Here is a 13,497-nt window from a genome sequence, read left to right on the forward strand (position 1 = left end):
TATATGTAATATATTACATTTTTTTAGTAACGACCCCATCTCTGGTTGTTTTACAGGAAAAGAGGTTGTAAGGCTTCATCAGTCTTCAACCATTCTTTTTTTTGTTACCAATAAAACACACACAATTTCACTATGCTGCGTTTAACTTTTGCTTCTGCGTTTGTCAATTCAGCATTTGTTTCTTCTCAAATCTGAAAGCTAGCATCCAGCGTTGGCTTGTGATAAGAGGATCATTACAAATGTACAGGTAGCTGTTTTTATTTTGATCCAAGGCCAGATGTAAAAGGAAACAGACACACCTTGAGTCCAACAAGTGCACCTTGAGCCTCGTGCCACCACGGGATGTGAGGACTTTGGTAAAAGCTTCTGTGAAAGACAAAAAAGGAAAGTGTTAGTCCAAACCATTGGAGGAGAATCTCCCTCTTTCTCAATTTCAGTCGACAGTGGAAATTCACTGAGGCTTGATTATAGCAGGAGAGAGTGTTGGCTCAGCTGTGTGCTTTAAGAACCCATGATGTCAGAGCCTTATTTTCCTTGGAGGGACTCTCATCAGCTGCATTGTTCCAGGAAACCATGGCCTGTTCTCTGGGCAAAAAAAACTGCCCAAAATGTGGTCCCCTCTTTTTGCACCCGCATCTCTGTTGAATGCAGCACGCTGGCCTCTGGCACAACTCAAGTCTCCTCAGCAGTAACACACAGATATCAGACATCATGCGTGGAGCATCAGTGCATCACATTTCCTTCTGCTGCGCCACTGTTTTATATTTTCAATTAGAAGACAAGTGATAAAAGGCAGCATGTCAATACAGGGAGAGAAACGTATGTGTTTCCCACTGATCATTATAAAACATTTCTGCTACTGATGTCATAGAGCCCATACTTCTAAGGTCTCTTGATGCATAAACACTGTAGGTGGTGTGATTAAAACACAGCAATGGCAACTGACAGGTGATGCAAGCAGCCAATGAAGAAAACTCTCCTGCAGCTTTCCTCAAATAAAACATTTGAACCATTTACGATGCTGAATCAAATCTGAACCAAATTACAACGCATACAAACAAGACCAAATATGAATAAGAGACAGCGCAATCAGTAGTTAAATCAACTTTACTGGCACACGTTGAAGATTTTGCAAGCTTTGTTGTGGAAACATAAAGATTTAGAAAATAATGTTTCTGGATACCCACCGATTTCACATCTGTTGCTCATAAGATTATTTGAATCTTGGCTTTTTTGCTAATGTTCTTTGTTAAAGAATTATGGTAATGGTTTCTAAGAAAATTCAGAACATGGAGAAATCACCGTTACCAGATTATGTCCTTCACCACGGCTCAAAGTTCATTGAATATTCCCGAGTGTGCAAAGGAAGAGGAGCCAAGAAGCTTTGGATTTGGAGGCATTGATTTGTCTGCTGTCCATATCAGTACGTTAATGCTGCCTATATCAGGAGAAATATGGGGAAATGGGAAGGGATATTATCAGGAGAGAAAGAGCGAAAAAGGTTACAACAACAGAGCATTAAGCTCACAAGTTCAGTTGTGCTTCTGCTGGAACGGCCGTGCCCCTGTGGAGTCAGTTCAGTTCTTCAGAAGTCCTCGCCCTCCAACAATAATACTTACAAAATAAAGGCTGACCGCTCCAAGTAAAATCACTTCAGCTGAGTTCAATAGCTATTATTCATGCCCTGGCTCTCCATCCCCTGTGCTACGGCTCCTGTGATGTTAATAAGGTAAGCCTTTTGAGCCGCGAAGAGCTATGTCAACATTAAGACCCTTTGGTTTCTGCTTGCCTCCGCCTTAATATTGTTAGCTGATGATGGTGTGGGAGCTTGTCGATCAAATGCTCCCAAGGCCTGATTACAGAGCTGAAGCATTATCACATTCTTATTTAAATAAATAGTTAGTAGTAGGAAATATGTTTATTTGCCTTCTTGTCGAGAGTTAGATGAGAAGATTGATTCAACCATCAGTTATATATCTCAAAGCTCTCCAATTAACATCTTCTATCATGTTCGTTTAATCTGTACTATAACAAGTGTATGCCATAGAAAGAGAAAAATCTTCAACCATTCTAACGCCTCTGTGACGCTATCCTCCCACCCCGCACATTTCCACTGGATTTTGTGGCACGGCTTTTCTCAATGTGACTTTGGGGGGGGGGGGGGTAAAGCTAATATAGCCACATTGACAAAGCTAACATTGGGAAAAGTTGGTTTTAAGCAGGTGTAATGTTATCTTTGTTCACCAGTGCAGTTTAGCATGTTAGCATGCTAACTCTGACTCTCAATTGTCATTTCCTAGAATGTCCTTTTAAATGTATTTTTCTTTTATTGGATTAGTAAATTATCTTTGGTCTCAGCAGTAGCTAAGGTTTAGAGGCTTTCATTCATGTAAATGACCTTTGTGGATGGTTCATTGTAGGGTATTTTTAAGCCATGTACAACATTCAGAGAAAATTACATTCTTTAACTTATGAAAAGGCGTCTTTAATTCAGCTCTGTCAGTGTATGTCCTCTCACCTGCTGGGTTCTTTTCAGCATGTGGATTTTGATGAAAAAGATTGATGATTATTTCCTGTCCTTTGACCTGATGTGAGCCTTCTTGACGCTGCTCTGTGATCCTTTCAAAAGTACAGCCCTCCATGTTTCACCACCATTATCCATTTGAATTCATCACATCTCTAAACAGACACAATAGAGCCATTCACCTTCTTCCCCACGAAGGAACACCTATCAATGAAATGACCTTTAATCTTCCTGTGACCTTCGGTTTTTAAGACGGATGCACCTCTGCAGGAGACATGACGCTTTCTGACACGTAACAGTTATAATTGTAAGCAAAGAACCCTCTCACTGAAAATATAAAGACGCCTGTGAGCCCAGTATCACCACTCGTCAGCTGAGAGAAGATCAGTCAAACAGAACAGAACTAAACCTTGTAGATACCATGATCTCTGTCTACTCTTTCCTGTACACTCTGGTGCTGTTCTCAGAGCTGAGCAGCCACTATGTCACTGTAGCAATGCCTGCAGCTAAAGACGGAGCGATGGAGCAGGATGGCCTCTTCCTGGAGGATGAACCCATGACTGAGCCCGCCTTGGTTCCCGCTGCCTACAGACGGAACTTTGTGCTGGACACCAACAAGAGGGATGAAGACGGGAGTTCGAAAATCATCATCTTCTCCGTAAGTGTCAAATCGCAGAGCTTGATTTCAAGTTTGAGGTTGTTAACAAATAGCTTCTAACATAAAATACTGTTCATTTTAAGATTCTAACAAGTTATCAACATAGAAATGTTTTAACTTTAAAGTAAAGTATTAGTTTGCAGTTACAAAGCTAGCTTTCCAACCTTATCATTTATATTGCTAAGTGATTCCATTCTTTGAGTTGGTGTGTTTTAAGCAGATGTTCTCTTTGTTACCAAACACAACAAAAGAAAGATATTTTTATTATTTAAAAAGATACTCTTCAGAAATGTATCCAGAAAGCAGAACGGCTGAGTGTTAAGCTGTTATCTTTATTAGTGGTTGATAAATCTCTACTAATGATTTCAACATGACTTTTGCTTTATGGATGGAGAAGTTGTCATTCTTTATTGTTGTGAGCATCTTTTCTTTTGTTATTTGAATGAACCAACCCTTATAATCCATTATTTCTACTTCAAATTAATCCAATCTAAATGTACCGGTTAAAGGTGGGGTAGGTCATTTTGGAGAAACCAGCTCGAGTGCGCTAGAATTTGAAAATACACAGCCGGAAAAAATCTGCCACTTCCTCACAGAGCCCCTCCTCCAACACACAGGAACGCGCACATGACCGATGAGGGCACGAGATAAACCGGGCCGGCTAAAATGATTGGTCGTGCTTTTTACAGCACTACGGCTTCCACAGATGACATTTTTTATGGATTTTTTGTCAAAGCACTTAAGATATTCATTGCTATCGGGATGTTAAGAGCATTCCATGGAATATAACAAAAAGTGTATCTCGAGCCGGTTTCTCAAACTTACCTACCCCACCTTTAACTGGCATAATATTGGTTAACTTATCCCAAATAAATGTACTGTATCTAGCTAGTCTCAGCTTGCACCCACCCACTGAACTCCACCAACACAGTCATGCATCATAACTATTTATGGTACGACATTTCTTTCCATAAACAACCGCAGTAAACTGTAGTTCAAAAACAACAGAGAGCAGATTATCTCCATCCTCTGACTGAACATTTGACCCCTTTCAATTGGTCGCCATCCCCATGTCTACTGTTAAGTCAATATTCCATACACTGCTCTAAAAAACCTTTTACAGCAGCACTGGAAAACTGGTAAAGCTGAGAAAGGTCAAATGATCACAAGCCTATAAAGATTTATTGGAATCACAGTGGGAAGAATGATGATATATCTGTGTTCCCTCAAACGCTTGGCTGCGATGTGTTAAGAGTTTATCTGGCGGTTGTGTCTCCTGTGTGTCATGAACATGGTGGTTATCTCTGCGGTAATGTGGAACAGGCAGCCATGTTGGAGAGAACAAAGCCACCTGGGTGGAAGAAATGGTCCACTGTGATAAAATAAAAAACGGGGGAACACATTTCTTCCATTTGGGGTTCCTGTGGCTTGGATCAGCTGGGTTAAGGCAGATCCAACACCTGTGCTGCCTGCAAGTGAAAAGATAATCTTTAAAAGCTGTTGCAACTGTGATGATCCAGAGTTCAGATCCTGCGGTGCGGAAATGTGTGTGGTCTTGAAGTGTCACATGTGATACTGATCAATGCTGTGTTTCAGGACATGGGGCTGAGAGGGCAGAACCCGGCCTTCGCCCACAGCTTTCCTCTGCTCACAGACCGAAGCGTGAGTCGCACCCCCGCTGAGCACATTTTGAAAATTGACCGCCGAAACACTGACCTTGACAGTAAGTACCTGCCAAACCCATGATTGTGTATTATTGTGAAGATAAGATTTAGAAATGTTATACTCCTTCATATCTGCTTTGTCTATTTTACAAATATTTTTACAATATCCCTATGGTAATTTGTATATCTATTATTTAAATTCACGAATGTAAAGATTTCTTAAAATTCTAATTTTTTTTAATACATTTTCTTTGAGAGATGCGGGTTGTTTCATTGGGTATTTTTTTTATTCCACTATTTGTGGAATACATAAAATCAGGATCAAATGTCTTGATGTTCATATTAACTTTTGCTAACTGTGCTAACGTTCTTTATTTTTTACTTCTAGTTATGCGATGTATGATAGGAAGAGTGTACCGACCCTGCTGGGAAGCATAAAGGCTCCCTCCACCCCACCCCGAGCTGCCCTCCTGCACTGAAAGTGCTGTACAATTTCTTCTTTATGTTACACTGAAATACATTCCCTTGTTGAAAATGAGAGCTCACAAACATGTAAAACAAAATAAAAGTTTATTAAAAGTGAAAAGTCTGCATCTTATTTACATACTTGATTTTGCGGAGGAACAAGTTAAATACACTTTACAACTAGTGATATAAATATTTCAAGTAGGACTTTTCTTGATGAAAGAAAATGTACTGGCCAAGTTTCCAATGATCTGCTATCAACTGATAAACCCACATGTTTCACTGTTGAGTGGGTACATTAGTGAGGATACCATGATTTGCATAGTAAATCAATAGAAAATTAATGTGCCATGATTTTCTCAAAACTAACAGAATGTCTTAAAACTTTAAAAATGATCTATATGCTAAATGCTACGGGTTGTCAGTTAGCTTAGCAAAGCTCTGCTCTATGCTATATTAGCGTAAAACCTGCTAGCTTCGAATTTAACATACCGTCATCCATCTTTGATCAAGTTAACAAACATTTTCCAAAAGGTATTCACTGAAATGACAGCTAACAGATAAACTGAGACTGAAAGTAATGATTAGTTGCAGCCTTAACTGGAACATTCACACACTGAATAACATTTAGCTGCATCATAAAATGATTAAAAATGATTCATTAGACCCTGAAGAAGCTTGTAAGCTTTCCCTGTCCAGCTATCAGCTTCTTCTTACTCAAGGCCTTACTGACATTCTTGCCAGGCATTTTGACTGAGACAGCAGTGAGCTGTTTCTTCTCTGGGGGCTCGTTCTCCGACCCTTCATGTTGGTCAGAATCCACCTGCTTCCTCTTGTTGCCCTTTCCCTGCGCCTGAGTGCCAGTTTTCTTTTTAATGCCCGGGCCGGCAACTCTTTTTTGGGTATTTCCACTTCTTGGCCCAAGAACAGCCCCCTGCTGCACACCGCTCTGCTCCTTATTCAGGCATTCAGATGTAGACTTGGCTGGAAAGATTGAAACAAAGCAAAAGCAAGTGTGACAACCTGGTAGAGAAAAACCGGGGGAAATGCTGTGACGAATTTGCTGACGTTAGCCGCTAGTGGAGGCAGGCAGTGTGTTTATTCTGTGGAGCTGAAATGTAACATTTGTCATGTAACTCGATGGAGCTGAGCCTGAATTCCCACGGAACAAAAGACAGAAGGGGAAATGGGCAAAAAGTCTGTGTGTGTGTGTGTGTGCTTTTGGGTTTTTACTAGTTGTGGGTGTGAGCAGGTTTTATAGAATGGGGATTCGTTTAATGGGTAAGTACCAGTCCCAGGGCCGGGGCTGTGAAAGGTTCAAGGCTGGAGCTGAGAAGGCGTTCCCGGGCCTCCATCCAGCTGTGTGCGTCAGAGGAAACAGAAATCTATCCCAGCAGAAAGGGAATGCTGCACCGCTTGTGTTGACATTTTAAGCTTTTCTCAGCATGTAGTGGAGCACAGAAATTACTATAGGATTTGAGGAGTTTAAGCTTGAGTTTGTACCTTTGGTTTTGACCTCCGCATCAGAGCTGCACTCCTTGTCCACAGGGGGGGTGTTTTTAGGTTTGGGTGCTGGGTGCACACAGGTGGGCATCTGGCTGCTGCTGGGGAACTCCAGCACACGGTTGAGTGGCAGTTCTTCATCCTTGTATGTGCATGAAAACTGGGATCGAAAGACCCCCTCTTTGGGCTGGATGAACAGAAAGAAACTTGTTAGTCCATCTGATATATTGTCACATAGTTGATGATCATTATCAATGGCTCAATGCAGCTGGCCCAAATCTCCCTAATTCCCGGCTTTTATATTGCTGTTTGAAACCAAAAAGCCCCCTTGAACACACTGCTATTTCAAGAATGTCTAAATAAATTAGATGGCAGGGGATCCCCAAAGCCCTTAAAAGTCATCCTCCAGGAACATTGAATATCTGTGCTATTGTCAACAGATTTCACCTAAATACAGAAATGTAAAATGGTTGTTGATCAGTATAAATGACTCTGGACTTGTGGCCAAGTACATGGCAGTCACATTATACTTTTATTTTGTTGTTCTGAAAACAGTGCTCTCAAAAAGAGAGGATGGGGCAAAAACGATATATATATCAAATATATGTTTTATCTTATGTGAGACTTTACAACTACAGTCCACACACATTTCTATTCAGGAAAAATAAATAAGAAATTATTTGAAAACCGTGATAATGCCGTTTTCAACCTCTAAAATATGGAGTTTCCTGTTTTTGTTTTCTTTAATCATTTAAGAAAACCGGGCTGGAAATGTTTTGCCGAGACTCAACAATTAAAATATTACTCATTAGTTATGAAAATATTTGTCAGTTGCCTTACTCACTGATAAGTGACAGTTCATACACTAGCCCAGCATTACAGCACTTAAAACAGGACATTCTGTTTCTCCAATCTTATCACAATTACATGTCTGAGACAGTAGAGCAGCACCTCATTAAAATCCTCTTTGGATAGCCTAGTTGGTTATAAGAAAGTGAATGATACCGAAGGCTACAATCCTGGCCCTGGGGCACGCAGATCCACAGCTTTACAACCACTGTTTGATCTACGCCTGCTTGGGATTATCACAATCCAAGGATTTCACCCTTCAGGCCACAGTAGGGAGGGAACATTCTGAGGGAAAAATACAGTGAACAAAGCTGGGTGGGTCCATAAAGCACAAAAGGGATCAAAGCCTTTGTGCTTTTCAAAATAACTTCTTAAAAAGGAGCACCTACAACAACAGCTACCCTAGGAACAAGGCACACTTTAATAGTGGAGCTAAAAATGTATGCTGCCCTGGTTGCATGCTAATAAAACATATCTGGAATGCCCCTGAAACAATGGGAGGGGACGGAAGAGTGAACACAGCCAAACTATGACTGACGGATAACGTCTAATCCAATTACAACAGGTGGGAGCGCAACATGGCACCATGTGGTCAGAGAGCCCTCGTTGGGGAGGAGATGCCTGTCATTAAATAACCTCCGCACACCGACTGACCCCACGCTGGAGACACCTGACCAACACATTCCTGATGTACTTCCAAAACAGGTGCAAGCAATTTCTGCAGCTTTGCTTCTTAGGTATATGAAGTGAGAACATGTGCACCATTACTATTATCACCATCAGAGACCGATCCCAGATAATGGAATGGATATTTTCACAAACACCTTCACTGACGTCACAGAGGAGCAAAACAAATAGTTATATCTGTGTTTGGATCGTCTGTGGCACAGAGACAAGGATTTGGATAGGTTCCAAAAGCAGAAACTAAATCTGTCCATCTCTGTGTGAGCCAGTTGACGTCAGTGCATGATGAAACCGCTGGAGAAGTCTGGGATGAAGTTGTTCAGCAGACAACAGGAAACAATAACCTTTCAGGTTTTCCCCTTGCTAGTCGAATTACGCGACTGATATGGCATCTTCAAAGTGAAATTGATGCAGAAAGCTTCCGCTCGCAGAGTTCAGGAAGCGGTGAGCTGCCCAGGGACCATTACAGCGCACTCAAACAGGAAGGCGGCCAGATTGTGGGGAGCTAAAATGACATCTGCTAGCGCAATCAAATAAAGGAGCCATTTCACAAAATGTGTTTAGCATACATGTTCAAAAAGGAGTTCACATAGTGAAGCTGCTTTACTTCAAAAAGACCAGTCCTACCTTCAAATCTAAAGCAGGTCTTGTCAGTTGTTTTTTGGGTGACTCAGCAATTATGGAGTGTATACAGTGGTGGAAATAAGAAGCATGAAGGTCGATTGATTTGTTTTCCCTTTACAAAAACCTTGATTTAAATCCCTTAAAAAGCATTAACTAATTTAGAATTGTACATTTATAACATTGTGGGACATAAAATGAACTCGACTTAAACCTGGTGCCTACATTACCCATAATGCAAAGCCAATGCTTCCAGACAGTTTGGACATTGAGGTGTGTTATGATAGTATCCACTTACATACAACCTTTTTCATAGTCCAATGTGCAAAACTTGTGTTTCCTTTAAAACCAAACAAAAAATTATAATATTCTTTTGTAGACAAACTATAATCATGTCAAACCAGTATATTTCAATACTGCAATTTTCTGTATTTTAGTTAATGTTATGCTTTTACTATAGGCATCAGTTTTGAAATGACAGCATCGGTCGACCTTTTCGTGGAATATTATACGTTTAAGTGGTAGCAGTACCTTAAAATGGTAACTAGGTAAATGTACCAAGTTACTTAAACCATTTAACTGTATGCAAAGAGTTGCAAGTGCTAAATCAATTCGGATGAAATGAAACCATTTACATAGATTGAATTGCTAAAACACATCAGTTAAGTTGGCCCACTGTTTTTGCAACCAAGGCTGCATAATCATAGTGACAGATTCTCTCACGCTGACCTAAAAAAATATCAATGAACAAAAACAGAACAGCTGAGCTTACAGCCAGGAAGGAAGAGGGAGATATTGATATCAGATATACAGTGTGTTATATTGTGCACTGTAAGCAAATGGACCAGAGCCGGAACAGGATAACTTATCATCAGGACTGGTTAATGGTTTGAATCCCCCACGAATAAGTCGTTTTATGCCACGGATTTAAACGGCACCCTCAAACCAACACTAAGAGCTAAAACACAGCTGTGCAAACGGGAACGGTAGAAGTCAGTTAAGATGTGAGCTTCAGCTAAGCAAATAAATAATATAATACCAGGGAGAAATTACAGGATGTAAAGACATTATTTTCAGTGTTTGTACATCTGATTCAATTTGTAGTAACTGATGGTTTGGATTTGGGGCCCATGTTACCTTGGGTTTGAGCAGGTCTAGCCGACTCTGGACTCGGTTCTTAAGAGGCTCTGGAGAGCTTCCAGATGACAATTCAGGGGATCTGAGGGGCAAAGACAAGAGATTTATGAGTTAGAAAGTGATATGGTCCTAAAAACTGTTCTGTTTTCATTTCAGCTTCATAAAAAATCATATTTCTAACAGGAAAAATATGTTCTATGCATAAAAATATGTTTTTTATGCCTCGCCTCCTGTCCTCACAACTCTTATTAATCCCGGTACCGGACAATTGTTATTTGTTCCTACTCGGAACCGAGTTTTGCTTCCCAACCCTGACACTTTGCTACACTTTCCGCCCCACCCCGCCCCCATCTAACAGTACAGAAAGCGGCGAGATGCATTTCCTTAGGAATCGACAAGCAGAACCGAAACTAACATTTCTAAACGAACAATGGCGGACACAGACAATTTGCGAATAATTTCTGCCTTTTATAAACTGAATTTTTCTATAATTTGTCAATAAATGATGGCGAAAAACGTCACTTGTCCACCGGACAAGTCAATTGAAAGATCTACTTGTCCGATATTGTAAATAACACGTCCCAGACGGTGGGACGTGTGCTTTTTCGCACACTGTAAATGTCATGCGCTTCCAACATAATGTAGAGCCCCCCCCCCACAGTGGCTATTCATACTATTATTTTTATTTCAAATGTTTGACCAGAGAAATTGTTCCAGTGTGGTGTGGGAGGATTTTCCTCCATATGGTTTCAGTGGAGCCTTGTACAGTCTCATGTTGGTCTAATGGCTGTTTCAGGGGCTTTCCCACTCCGAGTGACTCCTGTGGTAGTGAAAATAGTCTAATCCAATTTACAGCTCTGTGACATTTTTCCTAGTAAAATAATTACTGAATTATCGTTGAAGACCTATTGAAATTCACCGTCTATGGTGTACAGATGGTATACTGGTGCTTCAATTAAATGTATGTAGGAAAGTGCTCTCAGTAGATTGCAGAGGAGGCCGCAAGTGAGGTATCAAACTGTTGAGACAATGGGTTTTTCATAAATTGTGAATCACTGAGTGCATCAGGTTTATTGGTCTAGTAGTATAATATTAAAGGTCCCCTATTATGCAAAAATGTTTTGCATTCACTTTTTCATGTCTTTTATACATAAACATGTGTCCCCTCTGTGTAACGAGATTCTGAAAGTTTCAGGAACAAAGACCCGCTCTCTTTTTGTCCTGATCCATCTATAAAAACCTGTCTAAAAATGAGCTGATCACATTTTGGCCACTTTGTGATGTCCTAACCCAGTGTTTTTCAAAGTGGGGGCCCCGACCCCCCGGGGGGCCGCCAGGGGGCGCAAGGGGGGTCGCGCAAAGTTTGAGGGAAAGGGGAATTTTTTTATTTTTTAAAAAGTTACTTTTCTTTCTTGGATTTTATTAATAACTGCATATCTATCAATCTATGTGTCCTTTGATGCCAATCTTTTAATATTTTTTACTTATTCATATATATATTTTTTTAAATCACACGACCAAGCCAATCAGAATCGAGCTGCCGCTACTGAGAGTGAAACTGAGTATCTGCTCAGCTTTTGGAGCAAGTGAGAGCTAGTGAATATTTCGCTCTGCAGCTGGATGAGAGCACGGATGTAGCAAATATTGATGTTTATATATATGAATATAAATATGTTTATTATTAATATTACTGTTGAATATTATATATAATACTATTAAGGCATAAGTAGCTTTCAAAAATGCTAAAAATATATGTTAATTGTTCATATTACTGTTAAAAATTATATAATATTATAAAGACAGAAATCACTTTAAAAATGCTTTAAAAATATGTTTACTGTTGATATTACTGTTTAATATTGTGTTAAGAATGTTTATAACAGAAGACACAATGAATGTAATGAATGACAAACAAAAGATAAATACAAACTTTTTTTTTGAAGAATAACTGATTATTAATACAAATATATATTAAGAAAATGTATTAAGCTGTATAATTAATTTGTCATATTCTCCATCATAATGTACTCATCATTTAAAAAAGAAATTGCAACAGGGGGGTCCCCGCCAGACGATAATGCTATATGGGGGTCCTTGGCATGGCAAAGTTTGGGAACCCCTGTCCTAACCAACCAAGGTAACACCCGCCCAACTTATCACCTGAATCTCCTCCTAGAGCACCATTGTGTTTTTTTTAACCAAATATCTCTCAGAGGGGCGTGGGCAGAGGTGGGAGTAAGTCCTTCATGTGCAAGTCATGAGCAAGTCTCAAGTCTTAACCTACAAGTCTCAAGCAAGTCCCAAGTCACTTTGGTGAGAGTCAAGTCATTGCTCAGGTCAAGCAAGTCACAAGTCAAGTCATACGAAATTCTGATGAATAACCCCAGTTTCCGCATTTAAATCAGTTAAAATATTGTGGTTATGAAAAGTTTCATTTTATTTTCAACATAAACAGCAATGGAGAGTGGGGCGCTGAAATTATAACCCTATAAATTGGGCCAGATGTGTGTAAATTACTGTTCATGGTAATTTGAAAACAAATGCCGTTGTTGGACACAAACACACCGAACACCCACACAGAGCAGAGCTGAGCAGAGCACAAACACACATCATGCGCCATAGTGACCGGACATCTCCTTCATAAAACGAGTAATAGGGGGATTAATCGGGCAGCTCGATGTGTGTAGAGGTGTGTGTCGTTAAAACGTAGCAGCCTGCGGTCGCTCTTTAGCTGTTCTAATGAAAACACAGTGAAGGCTTTGCGCAAAAGGCACAGCTCTTTGCGCGCTGGTGCTGCACTTCAGAGGCGGAGTTACACGTCCCGCTACCTCCTGGTTAGGGCTGAACGATTAATCGATTTTAAATCGAAATCGCGATTTTAAATGATGCGATTTCTTTTAACATATTTTTTTTTTACAACTGTTTTTTCTTTTACCATTTTTTTTCTTGTGTGTCAGTCATCCACACCAACCAATCAGAAGTGCTGTGCTCCACATGTACCATCCATTGTTAACCAATCAGAAGTGGCCCATGATAGAAGGTGATAGACAGATTGATCCAAACACCTGCCAAGTATTTTTTAAAGTGCCTGCCCTTTCCCAATGGCTTCCAATGGAGCTTTCCTAGATGGTTTGTTGAAACAAAGCATCTGAGTCAGGTTAGTAATGCTCCATCACATGTTTCTATTACAGGGTGAATCTTAAACTGAAGCTTGACTTTAAAGCAACCCAACGGAAGTTTCATGTAAGTTTAGTTATTTCACTCGTAGCTCGGGCTGCGGGGCTGCTAGAGACGGGAGCACGTTGATACGACCTTCCTAGCCGGAGTTATGGCCACATTTTACAATAAACTTCCGTTGGGTCGCTTAAAAACAAATATTGCAAATCGAATCG

General features: G+C 40.2%; 2 protein-coding genes across 6 annotated transcripts in view; one reads left to right on the top strand and one right to left on the bottom strand.

Moving 5' to 3' along the window:
* pmch (pro-melanin-concentrating hormone) lies at positions 1-5,432 on the top strand. Of its 2 annotated transcripts, XM_034225990.1 has the most exons (4): positions 1-1,729; positions 2,992-3,182; positions 4,779-4,905; positions 5,235-5,432. In XM_034225990.1, the coding sequence occupies exons 2-4, from the start codon at positions 3,021-3,023 to the stop codon at positions 5,282-5,284; spliced, it is 339 nt and encodes a 112-aa protein (XP_034081881.1). In that variant the 5' UTR covers positions 1-1,729; positions 2,992-3,020; the 3' UTR covers positions 5,285-5,432. The 2 variants fall into 2 exon arrangements, with proteins under 2 accessions (XP_034081881.1, XP_034081880.1); XM_034225989.1 differs by having other exon boundaries at positions 1-3,182.
* The window catches only part of parpbp (PARP1 binding protein), a 17,344-nt gene continuing 9,246 nt past the window's right edge, over positions 5,400-13,497 (bottom strand). For all 4 annotated transcript variants that reach the window (XM_034225982.1, XM_034225984.1, XM_034225980.1 and 1 more), the window contains exons 9-11: positions 10,106-10,187; positions 6,815-7,001; positions 5,400-6,295 (exon numbers count right to left, since the gene is read on the bottom strand). In XM_034225982.1, the coding sequence (XP_034081873.1) occupies positions 5,973-6,295; positions 6,815-7,001; positions 10,106-10,187 (592 nt within the window). In that variant the 3' untranslated portion in view covers positions 5,400-5,972. The remainder of the gene's footprint in view (positions 6,296-6,814; positions 7,002-10,105; positions 10,188-13,497) is intronic.

The sequence above is a fragment of the Gymnodraco acuticeps genome, unplaced genomic scaffold (assembly GCF_902827175.1).
Source record: "Gymnodraco acuticeps unplaced genomic scaffold, fGymAcu1.1, whole genome shotgun sequence".
Lineage (NCBI taxonomy): Eukaryota > Metazoa > Chordata > Actinopteri > Perciformes > Bathydraconidae > Gymnodraco > Gymnodraco acuticeps.

Bases quoted from the DNA above. Each gene is read 5' to 3' on its own strand.
- pmch (XM_034225989.1), top strand. From the start codon at position 2,946: ATGATCTCTGTCTACTCTTTCCTGTACACTCTGGTGCTGTTCTCAGAG. The intron at 3,183-4,778 runs GTAAGTGTCAAA...GCTGTGTTTCAG, and splicing joins CGAAAATCATCATCTTCTCC to GACATGGGGCTGAGAGGGCA. The intron at 4,906-5,234 runs GTAAGTACCTGC...TTTTACTTCTAG, and splicing joins CCGAAACACTGACCTTGACA to TTATGCGATGTATGATAGGA.